Raw genomic sequence first — 14,838 nt, forward strand, 5'->3', positions numbered from 1 at the left:
GGTAACAGCGTTTGCTACACTTGCAAGTGCAGAAAGGCCTCCTGAAGCTGCAGGGCTGGGGAAAGATACTTCGTTAGACCTCGATCTAGAAGCACACATGGGAGCGAAGTAGTCATAGAGTTAGAATTGAATCGTGGAACTGTCAGGGTTGGAAAGGTGCTCAAGGATCAGCCAGTTCCAAACCCCCTGCCATGGGCAGGGACATCTCACACTATAGCAGGTTGCTCACAGCCATCTCCAGCCTGGCCTTCAAAACCTCCAGGGATGAGGCTTCCACCACCTCCCTGGGCAACCTGTGCCAGTCTCTCACCACCTTCATGGGGAACAACTTCTTCCTAACATCCAGTCTGAATCTCCCCACTTCTAGTTTTGTTCCATCCCCCCCAGTGCTGTCACTCCCTGACACCCTCAAAAGTCCCCCCCCAGCTTTCTCATAGCCCCCTTCAGATACTGGAAGGCCACAATAAGGTCTCCTCAAAACCTTATCTTCTCCAGACTGAGCAGCCCCAACTCTGTCCCCATATCAGAGCAGCTCCAGACCTCTAATCATTCTCATGGCCCTTCTCTGGACACCTTTCAGTGCATCCAGATCCCTCCTGTAACTGGAGCTCCAGAACTGGACACAGTACCTCCAGGTAGTCCAGTGACCTCAGGGGCAAAATGCTACATAGCTGGAGTCATGCTTGCTGTTTATCTTCTATATTGCCTTCAAGAAAAAAATAAAAAGAAGCAGGAGAATATGGGCCAAGTGTTGGGTAACTCTTGCATTAATTTCTCCCTCAGAGCAGGCTGGTGTTTTCCTGCTGTGTGTGAAACAGACATGACAGATCAAGAGTATGTGCTCTGCACCTGGAAGAAGCGTTTATGGCCAGCAAAGGTAAAGCAGGTGTCCAAAGTCATAGAATGGGCTGGGCTGGAAGGGACCTTCAAGATCAGCCAGTTCCAAACCCCCTGCCATGGGCAGGAACACCTCCCACCAGCCCAGGTTGCTCAAGGCCTCATCCAGCCTGGCCTTAAACACTTTCAGGGAGAGGGCATCCACAATCTCTCTAGGCAACCTGTTCCAGTGCCTCCTCATCCTCACTGGAACGAATTTCCTCCTCACCTCCAGTCTCAATCTCCCCTCTCCCAGCTTAAAGCCATTGTCCCTCATCCTGTCACTCCCAGCCCTTGTCACAAGTCCCTCCTCTGTAGCCCCCTTTCAGGTGCTGGAAGGTTGCTCTAAGGTCTCCCAGGAGCCTTCTCTTCTCCATGCTGAACAGCCCCAACTCAGCCTGTCCCCATGGGGGAAAGGTCTTTGTCCAGAACTTAGAGATGGATGAGATGGAGCAGTGAGAGCTCAAGATAAACACATTGATGGCAGGAGGTTGGACTTAAGTGGTCTTTAAAGTCCTTTCCAACCTGAATCATTTCCTTAAATGCTTTAAAAAGGAGCTGCTCTATAGAGATCCTGATCCTGCAGTCAGATGTTGTGGGCTATCATATGATCACAGAGTGGTCTGGCTTAGAAGTGACCTCAAAAATCATCCAATTCCAACCCCTGTGCTGTGGGCAGGGACACCTCCCACTACCCCAGGGTGCTCAAGGCCTCTCTCAACCTGCCTCTGAACACTTCCAAGCTTGGAGCCTCGCTAACTTCTTTGGGCAACCTGTCCCTTTCCCCCTACTGTTCCTGTTAGAAATGTGATGGCAGAGCTGTCCTCTAAGCCAACAGAGCTTGGGCAAGGATTTTTAAGCAGGTGTTTTTCCTCTTTTCTGCAGGTTTTGTGCAAATCTGGAGTCACTGGGAGAAGATCTCTCAGTAATGGGAAGGGGACTTCTTTTGAAGTTGAAATACTTGGCTTGAAAGAACAGTTGAGTATCTTTGTGGCTGTTGTGTTTGGTGCTGTTGGGCATTAGAAAGACCCCCCCCCTAAAAAGAAACCCAACCCCCAAAAGAGCTAATCCCTTTATCTGAAGATGCAATGAGATCAGTGCTTTCCAGGACACTTAGAGAACTATCCCCCCCAAAAAACCCTGTTGCCTTTTCCAGCCCTGGCCACTGCTATTCCCTGGAACATCCCTGACCTGCTGGCTGTTAGCTCAGGCATCCTTCCTGTGTTGGTTTGGGGTTATTCTGTTTTGTCTTCTGCCAAAATGTGCAGGTTCTGGGGGTGGGGGATGGGGGTAGGAACTGCAAGTGCCAGCAGGGTGCTGCTGTTTTAATGCTGTGGTGTTTTCAGGGTCAGTGTGAGCTGTGCAAACACTGTGCCACTGAAGGAGGAGAGCATAGAGAGCATCGCCTCCAGCTTAGGTGAGCAGGTGACAGAAGAGTTGCTGCTTTGCCTGGGTTCTGAATGCTAAACCTTCCCCCCACTCCTTCCCCCAAACTCAGCCTGGTTAGCAGGAGCTCTGTATTTGACCTGAAGTCCTCCTTTAGAGGTGGTTCTGAATTTCTTTCCCCCACCCCCCTCTTTCCATCCTGTCCATAATGTTTGGCAGCAGACTAAAATCTTCTCACAGCTGCTTCCGCTCTTCCCTCCTGTAGCGTGTGTTGGGAGGGTGAGGAAGTGTTTGACCTGCACAGAATCACACAGTGGGTTGGGTTGGAGGGGACCCTGAGGGTCATCCAGTTCCAACCCCCTGCCATGGGCAGGGACACCTCTCACCAGCCCAGGCTGCTCAAGGCCTCACCCAGCCTGGCCTTGAACACCTCCAGGGAGGGGGCAGCCACAGCCTTCCTGGGCAGCCTGCTCCAGTGTCCCCCCCAACCCTCACTGCCAACAATTTCTTCCTCCTCTCCCCTCTTCCAGCTTCAATCCCTCTCATCCTGCAGTCAACTTAAGGTGCTGGGAAGCCTGCCCTGTGGGTGTCCCTGTGACCCTTGCCTCAATCACTTCTGCTGAATTGATTAAATAACACATTACATTAAACCATGAACCTAAATTCAATGCTAAATTGCCTCTTTGAGAGGTGTGCTAGGGAGAAAAAGATCTTTTTTCTCCTCTGCAACCTGTTGCTTTTGTTCCCCTCCATCAGATCAGAGGAAAGACTCCAGCGAGGCTGTGGAGGAGCTGAAGTATCGGCGGTCCCTTAAGCTTGCCCTGGATGTGTTGACTCAAAATGGCTTAGCCAGGCAAGTGGCACCTTCAGGAGGACCAAATGCTCTGCTGTCCCAGGAGAACAAGGCTGGACCTCACTCCCCTCCCTGCTCACGCCGTTGTCAAGTGCTCTTTGAAGGGAAGCCAGAGCCTGTGACCGCCAGGAAGAGAAGAGAGCAGAGCAATAACCTCAGCCTGAGGGCTGAGGCAAGAAACCCCCCCCAGAAAGTCTCCTTCAGGCGGGAGGGGAGCAGAGCAAAGCTTTCCAGGTGCTCTACTGGGGACTTGTCTAGTGCAGCAAAGCCAGAGAGTCACAATGGCAAAATACCAGTAGCAAAATCCCTACCAAGAGGGAAAAAAGCCAAGCTCAGGTTGTTGTCCAAGTCCAGCCCAAGAAGCAAAGCCTCCTTCAGACCCAAGGAGGAGAGGAGTAAGCAAGGAGGAAGACAACCAAGAGCTGCAGGATCAGCTGTGTCGTGTGGGGATGATCCCCTCCAGGACCAAGCTCAGCCCCTGGCTGGCAGAGGGTCCCCTGGCAGGAAGGTGAACAGCAGGAGTCAACCTAAAAGGACTTTACTGAATCTGTGTCCAGGTGCCTCAGATGACTTGGCAAAAAGCATCAACAGTGAGAGTGAAAACTTGGTGAAGCAACTGGATGGGAGGAAGAAACCAGAGAGTTTAAAAAGGCTGAATGGAGAGCAGGAGGTGGGAGCAGCTGTGTCCCCAGGCAGGAAAAGGAAGTGCAGGAGTCACCCTCAACCTTCCTCTGGGCCTTCTCCCCAAGAGACACTTTTGGAGAGGCTTCCCTCTCAGCCTGAAGAGAAGGGAAATGAGGACACTTCACCAGAGGTCACCAGTAAAATAAAACACTTTCAGCTGCCTGACTTTGAGGAGGATGAAGGTGGGCAAGTGGCTTGGGGGGGTGGGGGTGGGGAAAGAAAACCTCACCCCCTGCCTACAGCCAAGGGCTGTAAACTCATCTTGGAAGGTTGCTTTTGTTGGATGAGGTTCTTTAAATAGCTGATTTCCACACACACCTCCCCCTATTCCTTTTGGGTTTAGGTTTTGGACAAGCACAAAATGCAGCAGGTTTTGATGCTGGCTGAGGGCTGGTGTGGCACTTAAATGGTTTGGTGTTCATCAGGGGAACCAGCCATGGCAGAAATGCTTCCTCATGACTAGATGAATCACTAATTGCACACACTTGGCTTTGGTTTCACTCTTTAGTTAGGGTGAAATGATGTCCTGTGGGGTGAACCCATGCCCTGTGGAGGGGCAGGCTGCTGTCTGCAGACTCCTGAAACTTGAAGCTTGAGGGAGGGAGGTTTAAACTGGAGGTTAGGAAGAAATTCTTGCCAGTGAAGGTGGGGAGACACTGGAACAGGATGCTCAGGGAGGTTGTGGATGTCCCCTCCCTGGAGGTGTTCAAGGCCTTGAGCAACCTGGGCTGGTGGGAGGTGTCCCTGTCCATGGCAGGGTGGTTGGACCTGGATGATCCTGAAGATCCTTTCCAACCCAACCCATTCCATGACTTTATGAAAGCAGCCTGTGCTTGTTCCTGTCCCAGCTTTTGTTCAGGTTATCAGGCAGAGAATTGAGTGTGTGTGTGTGGTGTGACAGACCTTTGTGGTGGTGTCACTCACCCCTTGTGTGTCACCCACTTTGAAGCTGATCTTCTGGTAATTGCTGATCCCTTAATTGCTCTTCCATGCTGATGAATGCTGCTGTTGGCAGGAATGGAATTGTCTGAGCTGTCTTCAAAGATCCCTTCCTCAGAGGGCCTCTCTCACCTCTCAGCTCTGTTAGAGGAGGAGGAGGAGGAAGATGAAGAGCTCCCCTGCATTTTATCCCCTCAAGGTGAGGCATCAGCCACTGGAACAGGCTGCTCAGGGAGGTGGTGGAGTCACCATCCCTGGAGGTGTTCCAGAACCGTGTGGCCTTGTCACTTGAGGCCATGGTTTAGTGCCCATGGTGGTGTTGGGTTGATGGCTGGACTTGGGTGATCTTGGAAGGCTTTTCCAACCCAAACAATTCTGTGATCAGTGCCCCTGCAGGAGAGTTCTTCACCTGGGGCTGCTGTGTGTGTAGGGGGGAGGGCTCTGTGTGTGCTTCCAGCTCACTGACAAGCCTGGGCCTGTCAGTGCAAGCCTGTCAAGAAGGTGAGCCCAGCTTTGTTCATGCTTGGAATCAAATGCAGAAAGGCTTTTTGAAACAGAATGAAATGCAGATCCTTGTGAAATTGGGCAAGGACCCAGGGCTGAGGGTGCTGAGCTCCTCTGGAAGTCATTTCCTCTGAGGCTGAGTCATGACAGCTCCTGTGCTGCATTTTGGTGGGGGGGAGGGGACATTGACACCCTGTCACATCAGTTGAGACCTGTAAAAGCTTTTTGGGTGAGGCTGCTGGCAGAGGCCAAGCTGAATGTCTTGGTTTGTGAAGAAAACTTGCTCTTTTGTTCCACCACAGAGCCCCAGGCAATCGAGGAAGGGATCTTGGTCTGGTGCAAGCTGCGAGGGTATCCGTACTGGCCAGCAGTGGTAAGAGCAGCTCTGGGGTGGGAGCTGAGCAGGAGCTGCTGATCCAGCTCTGGGATGTCTGTTTCAGAGGTTGTATTGTGTTAGAAGGAACCCTCCAAGGGCATCTTGTCCAACCCCCCTGCAGGCAGCAGGGACACCTCCAACTTGAGCAGGCTGCACAGGGCCACATTAAGTTTGACCTTGAATGCCTCCAGGGATGGAGCCTCAGCCACCTCCCTGGGCAACCTGTGCCAGTGTCTCCCCACCCTCATTGTGCATTCCTCCTGATGTCCAGCCTAACTCTGTCCTGCTCCAGTTCCAAACCATTGCCCCTCCTCCTATCCCCACAGCCCCTTCTGAGCAGTCCTTCCCCAGCCTGCCTGCAGGTCCCCTTCAGACACTGAAATGCAGCTCTAAGGTCTCCCTGGAGCCTTCTCCAGGCTGAAGAGCCTCAACTCTCCCAGCCTGTCCCTACAGCAGAGGTTCTGCAGCCCTCTTACCATTTTGGTGGCCTCCTCTGAACCCTCTCTAGCAGGTCCATGTCCTTGTGGTGGTGGTTGCCACAGAGCTGGGCACAGCCCTGCAGGTGAGGTCTCCCCAGAGCAGAGCAGAGGGGCAGGATCCTCTCTCTCCAGCTCTGGCCACACTGCTTTGGATGCAGCCTGGGCTGCCATTGGCCATTGCTGGCTCCTGTCCAGCTTCTCCCCCACCAGCACCCCCAAGCCCCTTTCTGCAGGGCTGCTCTCAACCTCATCCCCCCCAACCTGGACTGATATTGAGGACTGCCCCGACCTAGGTGCAGGGCCTTGCTCTTTGCCTTACTGAGCCTCAGGAGGTTCTCCTCAGCCACCTCTCCAGGTACCTCCTGATGCTTCCCATCCTTCATGCCCTTCTGGTCTGGTGTAGAGCTGGAAGTGTTAAAAATCTTCCAGCAGAGGCATTCCAGAGAGTCTAGAAGTCGATTTCCATCTGAATAGGAGCCCCTAAAACCATCCCGAGGTGTTTGTCCTAGAGGGAGGATCAGCTCTGAGCCTTTCTCCCTGCTGTACCCTGCTGAACAAAAGGAGGAGGATGTCTCCTCGTGCACTAATTAGTGGCTCAGCTTAGCTTTTCCTATTTGTCTAAGCTTCCTGTGCTGTGTAACAGGGATGGGGGGAGAGGGATTTGGGGATCTTCAGGAGGCTCTGTCCTTCCACCAGGTGAAGAACGTGAAGCGCAAGCATCGGAAGGCCTGCGTGCTCCTGATCGATGGCACCACCAATGAGAGGAAAAAAGGGTAAATGCTGCAGGTTCTGCTCACTTTGGGCTTCTTTCACAGCTCCCTCCCTGCCACAGGGCAGCTAACCCTTCAGCCCACACCGGGGTCGGCCTCAGAGGTGAGGGTTTGAGGTGTGGGGGGAGGCTGGTGCCCTCCTGGCACCGAAACCAGGTTGAGGGAGGGCCCAGGTAGTGCTTCTGCTCCCCCTAAAGCGTGGTGCTGAAGCTAGCTGCAACCCCAGGCCTTGCCTTTTGGTTCTGGATTAAAGCCAGGTACTGACATGTAACAAAAGGTTCTATGGGTTTAGCTGATTATGAAAACCCAAACTAAGAAAAGCTGCATCCCTGACCCCCTTGGGAAACCCAGTCCCCAGGGAGGGGTGGGATTGCAGGGAACAGAGGTGCAGCTCAGCTGCCTCTTCTCCCTGACTGTGCTGCTTTGTCTCATTCAAGTTTCTCAGTACCTCTGAAGAATCTGAAGCACTTTGACTGTGAGGAAAAGCAGGACCTCATAGTAAGTAGTACCAGGAGCATGTGTTGGGGAAGGGTTTGGTTGTACACCCAGTGTGTGACCCTGTGGCAGGGGCTGCTGGTCTGGGGCTGCTTATTGAATCCTAAAATGCTTTGGGTTGGAAGGGAGCTTCAGGATCATCCAGTTCCACCCTCACCTGCTGTGGGCACACCTCCCACCAGCCCAGGCTGCTCAAGGCCTCATCCAGCCTGGCCTTCAACAGCTCCAGGCAGGAGGCAGCCACAGCCTCCCTGGGCAACCTGTGCCAGTGTCTCCTCACCCTCACTGGAAAGGATTTCTTCCTCACCTCCAGTCTCAATCTCCCCTCTCCCAGCTCAAAGCCATTGTCTCTCATCCTGTCCCTCCCAGCCCTTGTCACAAGTCCCTCCCCAGCTCTCCTGGATCCCCTCCAGGTCCTGCAAGGCTGCTCTAAGGTCTCCCTGGAGCTGAACAGCCCCAGCTCTCAGCCTGTCCCTTAGGGGATGCTCTCCAGCCCTCTCATCTCTGTGACCCTCCTGTGGACCTGAGATGTTCTCACTGTTCCCTAGTCTCTCTGTTCACAGTTAAGCACAGGGAGGATCATACAGAAAGGGGGTGCCCCGACCCCCTTTTTCCCCTCTCAGTGAAGCTGCTGCTCTGAGCACCTCTGGAGGTGGGGGCAGGACTCAGGCTGCATTCCCACTTTAAGCTTCTCTCGCCCCGCAGGACAAAGCGGTGGCAGAAATGGGAGGGCCCGCAGGAGACTGCAGAGAACTGCAACTGAACTTTGATCCCTTGCATTAGCTGTTGCCCAACTAGTGACCTGGACCTACAAGCTTCCTATTTCTAGGGCTGGGAATGTCTCTTGTTTTGTTAGGAACGAGCCAGAGAAGGCTACCGGCAGGAGATCGAGTGGTGCGTGCGGCTGATCGCTGACTACCGCATCAGAGTGGGTGAGCAGTGCCTGGGGGGGCCTCACCCATTCTGCTCTCCACAGAAGTGGAGAGGGCTGGAAAAGCCCTCTGAGGTCATCCAGTCCAGCCTTCAACCCAACCCCACCATGGCCCCAAGTGCTGGCCACAAGGTTCTGGAACACCTCCAAGGATGGGGACTCCACCACCTCCCTGGGCAGCCTGTGCCAAGCCCCTGACCACTCTGGCAGCAAGGAGATTTTTCCTCATCTCCAACCTAACCCTCCCCTGGCACAGTTTCAGGCCATTTTCTTCTCCTGTCACCTAAACCTAGGGAGAAGAGTCCAGCCCCCACCTCGCTGCAGCCTCCTCTCAGGGAGTTGTAGAGAAGAAGAGGTCTCCCCTCAGCCTCATCTTCTGCAGACCAAACCCCAGTTCCCTCAGCTGCTCTTCCCCAGCCCTGTTCTCCAGTCCCTTCCCAGGCTTTGTTGCTCTTCTCTGGCCCCACTCCAGCCCCTCAATTCCTGTGTTGGAGTGGGGGACTCAAAACAGAGCCCAGTGTTCCAGGTGTAGCCTCACCAGTGCTCACAAGGGCACAATCACTTCTCCAGGCTAAACACCCCTAGTTCCTCCAGCAACTCTTCCCAGCTTTGTTGCCCTTATTGGTGTAAGCATGGGGCTCACCTGGGTGGCAGGATGTTCCCACTGGAACTCCATCTGAGAAGCAGCATCAAACCTGGCAGGTGCAGGGCTCAGGGATGCCATGGCCTTCTGTCTGGTGGCTACCATCACATGATGCCCCTTCTCCCTCTGCCCAGTTTCCCAGCAGAGCAAAGCTGGCAGCTGTCTTCCATAGATGAAACTGACCAAGTAACCCTGGCTGGTTTGTTTTGTTTTCTTCAGGCTGTCATTCTTTCACTGGATCCTTCTTGGAGTATTTTGCTGCTGATATCAGTAAGTGACTCCAGTATCTTTGTGCTCCTCTTGGCTGTAAGCTTAGCTCCAGTGTTTACAGAAGTGGAGGTTTGTTTGGTGTCAGGCCCACTGAGGAGGAACCATTACAGCTGCTCTGCCCCCACTGTTCCACTCTAAGGCTTTTGGGTCATAGATTCATAGAGTGGTTTAGGTGGGAAGGGGACCTCCAAAGGTCATCCAGTCCAACCCCTCTGCAGGCAGCAGGGACATCTTCCACTACACTGTTGAGCCTGACCTTGAATATCTCTAGGGATGGGGCTTCAACCACATCTCTGAGCAGCTTGCTGCAGTCTGCCACCACCCTCATAGCAAAGAACTTCCTCCTAACATCCAAGCTAAATCTGTTAGGGCAAGGTGTAGGTGGCGGGGGGGGGGGGGGGTTAGGGCAAGGTGTAGGTGGCAGGGGTAGGTGGCAGGGGTGGGGAGGTTAGGGCAAGGTGTAGGTGGCAGGGGTGAGGGTTTATTTCAGCTGGGAAGAGGAGGAAGGAAAAAAATCCTCTTTCATCAGCTCCCTTATTTGCTATTTGCCCACATGGAAGTGAGAACTCCTCCTGGATATTGAAATCTGAATGATTGTGGGTTTTAACTCCCCAGGCTACCCAGTGAGGAAGGAAGGTTACCAGGACGTCCTCCAAATGACCTTTCCAAATGAGACAGAGGAAAACGGTGAGGAGTCTCCATCAGAAGCTTCTCCCTCAAAGCCTCCCAAGAAGCTCCTTCCTGACAGGTCGAGGGCAGCTAGGGACAGGGCAAACCAGAAGATCGTGGAGTTCATCGTGAAGACCAAAGGGGCTGAGGAGCATCTCCTGGCTATCCTGAAAAGCAGGAAGCAGTCCCGGTGGCTGAAGGAATTCCTGAACTCGGGGCAGTATGTGACCTGTGTGGAGACCTATTTAGAGGATGAGGAACAGCTCGACCTGGTTGTCAACTACCTGAAGGAAGTTTATCATGGAATCGACGCTAAAAACCTGCACCAGCTGGGGGGAGATGGGATCAAACTCATCTCAGATGTCCTGCTGCCCGAGGTGAGCGAGGAGGCCAGGGAATGCCCCGGGGGAAGAGGCGATTTCCTAGCTGTGGAGTGGTGGTGCTTGGAGTTCAGTGCCTTGTGCGGCATTCCCTGGCAGCTGGCTTGGGGGGTGGGGTGGTGGCTGAGCCACCCTTTTCTTCCCAGCCCCCCACCCTTCGGCTGCAGGAGCAGCAAACCGCTATCGGTTTCTGGGTGTTAAAATTCAGCCCGGGAGGCTCTTTGTGGGCTGGGAAGTGGAGAACCGACGTGTTTACAATGAGGTGCGAGAGCAGAAATCGATCAACAGAAACCCCCTCCCTGGCATCAGTGAGGGGCTGTGGGAGGGGGTGGAAAGAAGGTTTTGGGTGGGGGGTGGGGGTGAAAGGTAAACTGTGAACCAGGGTGATTCCAAACCGCTGCTTGAGGAGCTCGGGGGCACAATGGAGCAGCTGGAGGCCGCGGGAGGGCTTTTTAAAGGCAGAGCCATCCCCTGGTGTGCTTTGATTTGCTTTCTGGAAGTCTTCAAAGCTTTTGGGGGTTTACCTCGAGGAGGGGGAGGAATTTCTCCTGTCCTTGGTGCCTGCTGGGGGGTGGGTGGGGTGGGTTGTTCTTCAGAGTTGCTCTGAAGTCGTCTTAGGGAGACATCAGCAACTGCTGTAGAAACAAAAGGACTGCGAGGAGCATCCCAAACCTGCTGGTCAAAACCCTTCCCCCGAGGGTGCTGAGGGAGCTATCTGTGTCAGAACTCCAGGTGCACCCGGAGCAATCTCAGCCCAGTTTCCCAGAGGGTTGAAGAACTCTTTTTTTAGGCTAAAAATATCTTCCAGCTCTGGAGTTTCCCAGCTCTGGCTGTCACTTAAGGCTATTTCAATGCTCTAAATCCTTTCCCAGGCTATCATTTATGCCATCTCTGCTGTGGATGACATCGACTACAAGAAGGCAGAAGAGAAGTACATAAAGGGACCATCTGTGAGCAAAAGGTTATCTCCTGGGTTTTTAGTGTTCTTGGGGAGGGGTGGTTGGTGCCAGTTTGGATGGAAAAAGTATTGTGGGGTGCAGGGCAGGGGAGTTCAGTCTCCTCCTCTCTTCCAGAGGAGCTCTCTCTTGTAACAAAAGGATTAAACACGGGGAGGAATGTTGGTGTTGGGTTACTCTGGCTTTGGTTCCCAGGACAAGCCAAGAATCACTTCAGGCTGTCTCTTCTGGAGACTTCTATCCTTCTCTGGAGGCTTTCAAAACCCACATGGATGTGTTCCTGTGTGGCCAGCCCTAGGTGACCCTGCTTGGGCAAGAGGCTTGGACTTGGTGATCTCCAGAGGTCACTTCCAGCCCCTGGAAGCTTTCAAAACCCACCTGGATGTGTTCCTGTGTGACCTGCCCTAGGTGACCCTTCTCTGGCACTGGGGGTGGACTCAATCTGTCAATTCTGGCCCCTAACACTCTGATTCTCTGCAAAAGGGTTAAAAAGCTGGGATGAGAAAGTAGAAATTTGGGATCTTGGAGTCCTGGGCAGCTTCCTTCCAGGAGAGGGCTTGGTTCTGAAGCCCTAAGTGCCCACTGAGGGGTGGTGGGTTCTCAGGCATGTTCCCAGGAATCACTTGGAACGCCACAAATGGGGTTAAAAAGCATCAAATAGCTGGAACTGTGATCACCACTTGCCAGCAGAAGGAATCTCAGCCACCTACCAAAGCCACCAGAGGAAACCCCAGAATCATTGAGGCTGGAAAACACCTCTGAGATCATCAAGCCCAGCCTCTGAAGGAATAAAAAGCAGAAAGCAGGGAAGTGTTTTCTACCCTGTGGTGAGCAGGAAAGAAGTCACCAAAACCCCAGGGAGAGGAGGAAAACATCAAACCATGAAGAGTATCAAACCATGGAATGGGTTGGGTTGGAAGGGACCTCAAAGCTCATCCAGTTCCAACCCTCCTGCCATGGGCAGGGACACCTCCCACCAGCCCAGGTTGCTCAAGGCCTCATCCAACCTATCCTTGACCACTCTTGGAGGGGGGTGTGTGTGTGTGTGTGTTAATTTCCCGTGACATACCAGGATTATTTTGGTGGGGTTATTTTTTTTTTGCTGCAGAAGTGAAATTGATTTGGGTTTGGTTTTGTGTTTGTTTTTTTTATTTCAGGGAGAGAGAAATATTTGAGGAAGAAATCCTGGAGAGGAAACGTCAGAGCAAGCTGGTGGCTGCAGACAGGCTCTGAGCCCCCTGTGGCCCAGGCTCCCCCAGGCCACGCTGGCAGAGTGTAAATAATGTGTGAGGGGGGCTTTGGATGAAAGGTGGAATGCTGACTGTTCCCAGCCTCTCTGCATATCCCTCCCCAAGCTACACTTGCTCCAAGGCCACGCTGTTGTCACACAGCCCCTTTGCTCTCCACCCCTCTGCAGAGCTGCTGCAGGCACTGCTGCCTCTGGAGGAGTTCTGGCCACATGTGACAAAGGGAAGAGCTTTTCTTTCCTTCTTGCTGCTGTTGTTGTCCTCCAAAAAAAACACATGCTGCTCCTGACCTCACTGCTAAGAAATTCCTGCAGCTTTTCCCCTCTGGAAATGTTCTCAGGGGGTTCATGTCTTGCTTTTTACATATCTGAAAGTGTGTGTGTGAGGGGAAATAAAACCTCTCCTCACGCTGCGAGCCGAGGCTCGGAAGCTTTGGGTTTCTTTGGGTGAGGGGGGGCCAAGGGGCAAAGGTCCCTGGCAAAGGGGCCCAGGAGTTGCTTTAAAGCCCTCAAAACCTTTCACTTTGCCCTCAAAGAGCACAAAGCTCTTGCAGTGCTGCTTTGGTAGGAGCTGGGCTGTGATTTTGGGGAGGGCTTTTAGTCAGGTTTTGATTTAAATCTGATTTAAGGATGCAGTTTCCTCTCCCCCCAGCTCTTGCAGCTCCCAGGGGCTGGCTGAGGGTGGGGAGGGAGAGGCTCCCAGTGGCTGGGGGTCCCTCTGCAGTCTCCTTGCCCCCATCTCTTAGTACTGGAGGGTCACACATGTGATCCTCTTCAGCAAGTGTAACAGGGTCACGCTTGGGTCACACTTGGTCACAGGGTCACACTTGCTGGGGGTCCCTCATCACCATTTATTGCTAAACCCTAATAACTGGGGCTCTCCACACCCCCTTCTGTCTTCTCCTGGAAGTGAGACCTATTTCCTTGTCTCACAGAAACCAGGATGAGTTGAAATTCAGGATGAAGCTCCCATGCAAATGGAGCTCCAGATGTGTTTCCCTGGCTCTCCTTAATAATCTCAGTGCATTTTAATTACTCCTCTAATGAATCCAAGTGTGCAGTGGGCAGCCTCATTGAAGGGCCAGTCCCAATTACCTGCATCACAGCCATCTAACAGGTAATTAATTGGGTTGTTCTTGATTATTTTTGTTGTTGTTGTTTTCATTAAAAGCTGTGAGAAAGGAGAATTCATTTAGCAGCATCATTAGAGCTAGCTGTGGAAGAGAGAGAGAATAGGACACAAATTAATTGGGCTCTTGATAAGCTCCAGAGCTGAGCAGGGCCTCTCTGTACTGCTGCTTGTGCCTGGCTCAAGGATCATAGAATCAGTCAGGGTTGGAAGGGACCACAAGGATCACCTACTTCCAACCCCCCTGCCATGGGCAGGGACACTCCACACTAGATCAGGCTGGCCAGAGCCTCATCCAGCCTGGCCTTAAACACCTCCAGGGATGAGGCCTCAACCACCTCCCTGGACAAACCCATTCCAGGGCTTCACCACTCTCATGGTGAAGAACTTCCTCCTCACCTCCAGCCTGAATCTCCCCACCTCCAGCTTCATTCCGTTCCCCCTAGTCCTGTCACTACCTGAGATGTCCCTCCCCAGCCTTCTTGTAGCCCTCTTCAGATACTGGAAGGCCACAATTAGGTCACCTTGGAGCCTTCTCTTCTCCAGACTGAACAGCCCCAACTCTCTCTGTCCTCATAGGAGAGGTGCTCCAGCCCTCTGATCTCATATCTAAGGATATTAAAACAACTCCATTTGGGGATGGTGTGGAGGAAATGGGAAGCCCTGGGGGGTGTTTTCTGGGGGCTAACAGAACGGTTTAGCTGCGCGAGGCCCGGAAGGGGGGGAAAAAAGGCAACTGCCGAAACCCGGGATCGAACCAGGGACCTTTAGATCTTCAGTCTAACGCTCTCCCAACTGAGCTATTTCGGCTGCTTGTTTGCGGCGGGGGCCCCCCCCGCTCCCGACACCCCCGCGGTGGGGCCGGGCCCGGCGATGGGAGGCCGCTGAGCACCGCGCGGCGCCGCGGGAGGGGCCGGTGGAGCCGGGGAGCGGGAGAGTTGTGGGAGGACACCCAGGGAACGCGGCTGCGGCGCGCACCGGCGCGGCCCCGCTGCCTACAGCAGCGGATGCGGCGGCGGCGGCGGCAGCGCGGTCTCTGTGGCGCAATCGGTTAGCGCGTTCGGCTGTTAACCGAAAGGTTGGTGGTTCGAGCCCACCCAGGGACGGGCCGCTTCGTTTTTCTTCCCCGGGGCTCGCCGTGCCGCCGGCAGCCGCTTGGCCTGCCGCCTCGTTTTACCGCTGCCCGGGGAAGTGCCCGGTGAGCGGCCTCGGAACCCGCCGGTGCGGGCTCGCGTTCCCCGCCGGCGCGCTG

General features: G+C 53.8%; 1 protein-coding gene and 2 non-coding genes across 3 annotated transcripts; 2 read left to right on the forward strand and 1 right to left on the reverse strand.

Moving 5' to 3' along the window:
- Positions 1-775: 775 nt before the first annotated feature.
- On the forward strand, positions 776-12,658 carry PWWP3A (PWWP domain containing 3A, DNA repair factor). The gene is made up of 13 exons (XM_009899197.2): positions 776-877; positions 1,762-1,853; positions 2,223-2,293; positions 3,019-3,981; positions 4,815-4,937; positions 5,545-5,615; positions 6,794-6,870; positions 7,305-7,365; positions 8,219-8,294; positions 9,156-9,206; positions 9,822-10,252; positions 11,128-11,216; positions 12,369-12,658. Exons 1-13 carry the CDS (start codon positions 821-823, stop codon positions 12,442-12,444), a joined length of 2,238 nt encoding a protein of 745 aa, XP_009897499.2. The 5' UTR covers positions 776-820; the 3' UTR covers positions 12,445-12,658.
- Positions 12,659-14,323: 1,665 nt separating this feature from the next.
- TRNAF-GAA (transfer RNA phenylalanine (anticodon GAA)) lies at positions 14,324-14,396 on the reverse strand. The gene has a single exon. It is a non-coding gene; the product is annotated as a tRNA-Phe (tRNA).
- Positions 14,397-14,618: 222 nt separating this feature from the next.
- Positions 14,619-14,692, forward strand: TRNAN-GUU (transfer RNA asparagine (anticodon GUU)). The gene has a single exon. It is a non-coding gene; the product is annotated as a tRNA-Asn (tRNA).
- The last annotated feature ends 146 nt before the right edge of the window (positions 14,693-14,838 follow it).

This window comes from Dryobates pubescens, chromosome 31, assembly GCF_014839835.1.
Source record: "Dryobates pubescens isolate bDryPub1 chromosome 31, bDryPub1.pri, whole genome shotgun sequence".
In the NCBI taxonomy this organism is placed as follows: domain Eukaryota; kingdom Metazoa; phylum Chordata; class Aves; order Piciformes; family Picidae; genus Dryobates; species Dryobates pubescens.